The sequence below is a fragment of the Anopheles maculipalpis genome, chromosome 2RL (assembly GCF_943734695.1).
Source record: "Anopheles maculipalpis chromosome 2RL, idAnoMacuDA_375_x, whole genome shotgun sequence".
Classification (NCBI taxonomy): domain Eukaryota; kingdom Metazoa; phylum Arthropoda; class Insecta; order Diptera; family Culicidae; genus Anopheles; species Anopheles maculipalpis.
The window spans coordinates 93,076,477-93,084,154 of record NC_064871.1 but is presented as its reverse complement, the minus strand read 5'-3'; the positions used below and the strand labels follow the sequence as shown (position 1 = coordinate 93,084,154).

Here is a 7,678-nt window from a genome sequence, read left to right as displayed (position 1 = left end):
TTGCAGCCTGTGCAAACATGGGCTTGCTGGGCGAAGGATGAGATCCTTCGCCACCCGAAGCGATACGTCATGAAGATGGAGGCTAAAAATAAAATAAAACAGCGGAAAGATTGAACTGCGCGTCTTTAGTCCGATTCACCGAGCGAGAGTGTATCGAAGGCTTCAAGAAAGAACAAAAGCTTCAAAGCTCATCAGTCAGGCGTAACGGGAAGGATTGCGCAGCGAACGAGTGAAAACAGGACTCGCCCGACTCGCGACCCGGCAGCTCGAATGATGAGACGCTGAAGCACGAGCACAGCCCCATGCAAAGGGATCCGAACTCGACGAGTTTTCCATTCCCATCCGTGATACGGTCCAACGATTTCAAAGGGTGCCCATTGCAGCGGTCAAATCAAAGAGAAAATGTGAATTTCTACCGTGGAGCGGTGGCCCAAAAGTAATGCCATCGAGCTCCGGCATCCGGAATGTTTTTGTGTTGAGTTTTATTTTTCGGGCTGCCGAATAGCTCCAATTCCGACCGAATTTCCAAGACAAATTTGCTTTAATTTTATCAAACCGCAACCGCGTTCGATTGTGGCTGGCGAAATAACATTTGAAGAATCTTGTTAAGGAAGGGATACTTCCTTGCGCTTTAGGTTTGCGCCTCGTTTTTCGACTCGATTTCATTTCGGGACCCTTCGATCGGCAAGTTATGCAAAGCTGGGTCGAAGCGTTTGGGTAAAGTAATTTGAAGAATTGTTTCATTTGCTTCGCATACCCGGGCAGGGCATGTTGGTGCGTATTTGACATGGAAACGAACAGCGCTCTAACAAGACTTGCCCTTACGCAGTGTAGTGCAGCAGGAGGGGTTCCATTTTTAGACAAATACGCTCAAAAACCGTGAGTCCTTTGTTCGGGTGGCACATTACAAATGGTTGCATAATCGTTGCGAGTCAAAAACACTGTTCCAGGCCGACTGTTCCAGCCAGAAAGGGCTTTCCAAAAAAAAAAAGGGAAAAAAATCTTCCCAATTCTTCCCATCTCGAAAACCTTTGCCACCGAAACCGAACCCGCTTTTGAGTGGCGTGATAATTGCTCGGCACGATTGCAGCTGGTCACGACGCATTTGCCATTGACACCCTCGCAACGACATTTTGACACTCCGAAAATCATGCACTAGTGGGTCGTAAATTTGTTTAAAAAATTTGTCACCGGAAAACGGGAAAGACCCGGCAAGAAATCCTGTAAAGATCCGAGCCCACATCATACCCTGGCTCGGTTGGATTTCGCGGAACCTCGGGCATACGAGGGAAACGCGGGTGACGCGACTAATGGGACCTCACCCATCATACGGCAGGCTGTAGATCGTATCGGTACAGCTTAAGGAACGGATGTGTGGTGTAGATGATGATGATGATGATGCTACGGCTTCTGCCACCATCGCCCGATAGTGCACCGGCGGATGCAAGCTGCACTTGGGCTCGTTGGAGGATATTATTTATGGTGCGACCCTGGCGCGGGCCCGATACACTGGCAAAAGGGAAATGGCTCATATGCTCAAATGATTACTCGCTGCACCTCGGACCGCATGGGACTGCATGAGAGGGTGCCACAACCGAATGATAACGAGCGTCGAATGTAGCGCACACGATAGTGGTCCAGGCAAAACCACTTCTTCACACCGCTTGTAACAGACATGATCATCGTGTGAGTGGTTTTCCGCTGCTTTTCTTTTTTTGGTCCTCTTGTGCACTTGGAATTCTGCACCTCTTCCCTGTTTTTTCTGTCAGAGATCTAACTTCCCACAGACACTTTAAAGTAGCTGGAGAAAGGAGCATAAACAGTCATATTTTACAAAATAAGTAGCGCTGTTTTTTGTGTGTTTGTTTCTGGTTTGATGCTTACACATACTACGTGCATTTGCTTGCATTTGTTGCGCGTGTAAACATGGTAAGAGCCATTTTGTATCACATTTCACTGCTACAAACATTAATCTGCGCTCTGGAAAAGCAAAATAGAATGTGTGACAGGGTCTTCTTATGGCGATAATCTGTGACTGGAGTTTGTTTTCTTTATGATTATTATGGAGACATCATAAACCAAGACAAAACTTCATTATACGTAAGGTAAACAATCAGGAATAATTACCAAACCTTGTCCTCATTTGAGATATTAAAGTCTTTGTATAGAAACTAAGAATAAAAAATATCAAAATCTTTAATTACACCCTTTTACTACACCCAAAACCAACAGGATAAGGAAACAGTTGAAGTTTCACATTTAACGAAAAAGCTTGGAAGATTTTCACTCATCTTGGACGAGAAATAATATCTTAGGTCTAGGATCATTTAGTGAGGTTTACAATTCCCTAGTTTTATGGGCAAATTACATCGCTTTAGGTTGCTTTTTTTAACTTATCTTAACTGAACTCTAGTTGCTTAGGCTTCTGAGGCCCAGCATCTGATTATGTATTTATGTCTACAACCAGAATATCTTAACGAAGTCTAAGGTCTGTAAAAAGCGAAAAGGATACCTCGGTAGCTATAGCAGTAATGGCTGTTCTGAAATTGAAAAGCCTTAGTACTGGTAATAGAAAAGTAAAACCAGTAATGGACTCATCGAAGAACGAATTAGAAGTATTACTGGACAAACTTATTCTTCTTCAGAAAAAGATACAATGTGTCAACTGTACTCTCCCCGCAATCGAATGAGGTCACCGGTACATTTGCTTTAATTAAGCTGACAACTCCCTTAACGAGCTTTTATGACGAATTAGGAAACATTTCCAGGCGCAAGTCGGTTTCAACTATGCTGGCAGTTGTTACGGAACACACATTCACTGTAATAATCAGCGACCGGAAATCGGAAACGAACACGTCGTTTCACCGCACGGCATGTGATTCGTTATTAGGCTTCGTTTCCTGCTGTATGCATTTTGTGCATCCTCCGAGTCACACACATACAACCCATGTGGGTGGATGGGTGTAAAAGCAGCCATTTTTCTCTCACCCCCTCTCTCAGACACACACACTTCGTCGGGGCCGGATATTAGAGTGCTAAATTAGGATGTGACCTTTTCGACTGTTTGTATCTGGTGTGAACTCCGCGCATTGAGAGGTGTCCTTGGGGAATCGTAAATGGTAGCTGGTTGGAAGTGTTTGTTGCGAAGAAAAATGCAACGGAACAATGCACAAACACACATCAAACGAAACAAGAACAACAAAAAAATAGAAGCAACAAACACTCCATGACCCTGGGCAAACAGCATGCGCTTTACTCGTTCGCGTGGTAGAAATTTGAATCCACCATCCGCCGCTGTGCAGCGCTGTGTCAACTCTGCAACCGGAGACGGATGTTGTACGCCGGACATACAGCTGCCATTCGTTCAGCGCCATCCCGATGCATGGAATCCGTCCGTATCGTCTAGCGCCTTCGATATTGGAGATGAATACCTTCTCGAAACTCCCGATCTCCCGGGGATTTTTCAATGTTTCTTTCAGCTTTGCTCTCATGCCTCGTGAAACACTCGGGAGACACGTGTTGAAAATAGTGACTACAAATTTAGCCCTAACAATCCTTCACCCGAACCCGATCGCAGGCAGAGTTGAAACAACACGTCAAGGAACAAAATAAAGGGAAAAAAAACGAAAGCCCTGCTAAGGGCCTGCTCGTTTTGCGATGTTTATTTTTGTTTCGGTAATCGACCATCCAGACGGGCGCAAAACGGCCGCTTCTCCTTTCGTACCCTTTCGGCACGTCGTTTTTATTAATTAGCTGCCGAGTGAAAAATCGACCTGCACGGTGTAAGTAATCCGATTCCACCGATGGATGATGAGCGAACGCACTCGATGGATTGATGGTTTTGACGGTTCGTAAACGTCGTCAGAGAAGAGGTAAGCGAAGGGCTTCTTCCGCTTCCATTCGAGAAGCTATACTGCTATTCCAACATTCTACATTTGACGCAAAAGGGTGGTAGTAAACGATGTTTACGTGCGGCACATGAAACACGGTTTGATTTTGATGTTCCGAAAAAAAATCGAGGGGCCAAAGGAGTTAAGTGGATAATGTGCTACGAAAGATTATGACAATGATATGCAGCCGTTTGTTTGCTGGGAAGGTTTCGTATTTCGTGGATGCTTCATTTCGTTTTCCGTTTCAAAATAGTCATCAGCCTCCGGAGTCGTAGACCAAAGATGCAACGGTATTCTACCGCAAGACCTCCAAGGATCGTTGCTTGTGGCAAAGACATTAAAAAGGATTGGTTTTGTATTTGAACGGTTTGTTATCACGGTGTGAAAAAACCAGTGAGCAGGGATCGCTGAGTGAGTTATTATGTTAACGACTTTCCAGGAAAAAAAACATGGAATGCATTAATATATCAGACCTCAAGAAGAGATTAAGAACATCTGCTTGTTGTGAAGCGGTTTAATAAGAGAAAAAAAAACTGTGTGTTAGTACTTGCACCTTGTTTGTCAAGTATGTTGTCAACTTGGAATGTATGTCTTAAGAATTGAAAAGAAAAAATCTGATAAATTACTCAAACAAATTAAAACACCAAAGATATTCCTCCAATTCATCCTCAAGAACGCATCCCAAATATTGAAGTACAGCAAATTACTTTGTTAGATTTGTTTATGTTTATTGTGGTTCAGTCAATTTGAATAAGAATTTTAAGTTGATATTCAGGTATCCCAATGCTCAAAAGCATTGGAAAGCTCACGCTGCAAGCTGTAACTAGTAAGCTTAAGCCTATTCTAAAATGGTTTATCGTTGTATAAGAGTACAACAGCCAAGCAGTTCACTACCTACTACACGAGGCCACCTAATCATGGTGCTCCTTCTTAACATTCACCCAAACCTTCACCGGCACGTGCTTGTGCACGATGTATGGCTTTTCGACCTTGTACGGGACAGGCTTTTCAATTTTCACCGGCACTGGCTTTTCCACCTTCACAATTTCCTTCTTATGGACCTCAACCTTGTGCGGTACCTTAACTTCGTACGGCTTGTCAACATGGATGATCTCGTGCTTCTCCACCACGACCGGGAACTTCTTTTCCACCACGATCGGGTAAACCTTTTCCGAGTGTACCGTATACGGTACCTTGATCGGTACGAGGACCTTCTTCTCAACTGTCACCTTGTACGGTACCGGAACACGCTCGGTAACGGTAATGTACTTGATCTTCGGTTCCTTGTGTTCCTTGTGCTCCTTGTGATCGTCCTCGTGTTCATAGGTTGCATCCAAGTGGAGTTCCTTGATGGGTTGTTCCTTGTCGCCACCGTGTTGATGTCCGTGATGACCGTGCGAAGAATGATCGTCATGCCCGCCGAAACCGTGATGATCTCCACCGTACGAATATCCCTCGTGTCCGCCAAATCCGTGATCATCGCCATGCGTGAAAGCTTGATGAGTTTCAGCATCTCCATGATCTCCGAAATTCTCATGACCACCGAAAGATCCATGATCGCCGAATGATTCGTGCGCTCCCAGGGCAGCGTGTCCTCCGAGATCACCATGTCCTCCGAATCCACCATGTCCTCCGTGACCTCCAAAATCGCCGTGTCCTCCCAAACCACCGTGGCTTCCATGTCCTCCAAGATCGCCGTGACCTCCCAAACCACCATGGTTGCCATGTCCTCCAAGATCACCGTGTCCTCCGAAACTGGCGTGCCCGCCTAGATCGCCGTGATTTCCGTGTCCTTCAAAACCGCCATGTCCTCCAAGGCCACCATGACTTCCGTGACCTTCATGTCCTCCAAAGCCACCATGTCCTGCGAGTCCTTCGTGTCCTGCTAGCTCTTGATGTCCTCCAAAGCTGTGATGTCCCTCAAAACCGTGAGAATCACCAAATCCGTGATGTTCTGCTCCCTGACCGCCAAAGCCGCCATGCTTGCCATCCGATTCTCCATGCTCACCTCCATGGTGGAACTGTTCGCCAAACTTGTGCTCATCCCCAAGTTGGCCGTAGTGTCCGAAGGCTTCCAGTGGCTTCCAGCTATGGTAATCTTCCTGGTTCGACTCGTAATGACCCAGTCCTTGCGTTGTGGCATGTCCGTGTTCGTTCTTGCCGCCCTCCTCACCCCCCGCAGATCCACCGTGGCCATCCGATCTTGCGGAGAGTCGAGGATGCATCGGGAAGAACTGTCCCCAAACACTGCGCTTGCCAACTACTTTACTCGCACCGGAGTCAGTAGCAGTGGACGCACCGGCCACTACCGCCACCACGAAGGGAACAATGCAAAAGAGCTGCAAAGAATAGTGAGAACACTTCTTAAGCTGAGTATTCCTGCGAGTTGGTCTGCCAAACCGTTGTTTACCTTCATCTTTCCAAGCTGTACACCTATTCACTGGAAAGCACAAACTAAACTGATGCCTTCAATGGCGTCGCTCGCGCATTTTATAATACAACCTGCATCAGCAGCTCCGATTCCCACTCCCGGTGCAGTGTAAGCCGCGAATCGCGATGCCTCATTTGTCATTTGGAATGGTAAAGTAAACCGGGAAGTGAGGTTAATTCGAATCACATTCGCATTCGCTAACCCACCCCGAAAATTCGTCCAGCTGCGTTAGTTTCGGGCATTGGGGGTTTTTCCATTCCGAGCTTTTCACTCCCGTTTTTCGTTTGTTTTGGTGCATTTGTCTTCGCGACGGCGCGCGAGTCGTAGACCGGCCGGGTGCGCAGCAGCCGAGATCGCAACAAATAGAAATTGGCCAAATGGCTGGTGTGTACCGGTAGCACCGGTAAAACCAAATGAAATTTAGTCGATTTCATACGTAAATGTTAACGTACACTGGGAGGGTGAAGGCGAAACGGGACACGAAACCCTATTAGTAGAAATTAGACCAGAGTGAAAGGGAAATCCCGTCGCGCATTAGGAGAAATGTGCGTTCTTCTATCGGGTCGGTTTGGTCGGGGTGTTTGTTTGAATAGATCATTTTCGGCTGGCTCGGCTTAGTAACATACATTGCATAAGGCCGTGTATTGTTACCCGGATGGTGATGATGATGATCGTGATGCGGTGGATGTCAATGCTTTCTTTCGGTGTGGTTTTGCGTAACACCAAACAAGGGTATGTCAAATGAAGTTTAAGCCATGAATATTATTTGCTACTTATGATCTAACGTCATCTTTCCGTGACAAACATGATTTAATTTTCTTAGGCGTCGATAAAGTTAGCTCGGGGTGCTAGAGCTAAATATGTGACGTAAATTGTGGCATATGGATTCACAAAATAGACATTGTCCGATGCGAATTATTGTCTGCTTAGTACGTAGCTCAGACATGTTTGGCTACGACTAGGGCGTTGCCATTACGATGTTTATTTTGTATCACGGGATTTTTGAGCAATAAAGTTAAAAGCACATCAGACCTCTTGGTCCGCTTCTGCTGGCTTTGAAGATCGTTCGGCGATATCATTCGTCTGGAAACTGTGAGCTACGCGTATAAGCTCTAACAGAGAAAATGTCTGACAGTATATAAAAAATCTATTTTCGCAGCTTCTTAGCTGCTATTTATCGTAACAATGGTGTCTTACCTGGAAAACCTACTCATCTAGCTATGAGCATCTAGACCTTCAAATCTATGACGAAAGCGAAGCAAAGACCTCCTCCAGTTTTCGTTGCTTTGGAAGAAGAACTCATGAACTTCATCGTTACACATCAATAATTCCTATACTTCAGTACAAAATATCTCAT

At 45.6% G+C, this 7,678-nt stretch overlaps 1 protein-coding gene across 1 annotated transcript; it reads right to left on the bottom strand.

Annotated features, from left to right (window-relative positions):
• Positions 1 to 4,795: 4,795 nt before the first annotated feature.
• LOC126568187 (uncharacterized) lies at positions 4,796 to 6,338 on the bottom strand. Its single transcript, XM_050224628.1, has 2 exons — positions 6,301 to 6,338; positions 4,796 to 6,229 (listed from the first exon to the last, which is right to left on the bottom strand). The coding sequence occupies exons 1-2, from the start codon at positions 6,304 to 6,306 to the stop codon at positions 4,802 to 4,804; spliced, it is 1,434 nt and encodes a 477-aa protein (XP_050080585.1). The 5' UTR covers positions 6,307 to 6,338; the 3' UTR covers positions 4,796 to 4,801.
• Between the last annotated feature and the right edge of the window lie 1,340 nt (positions 6,339 to 7,678).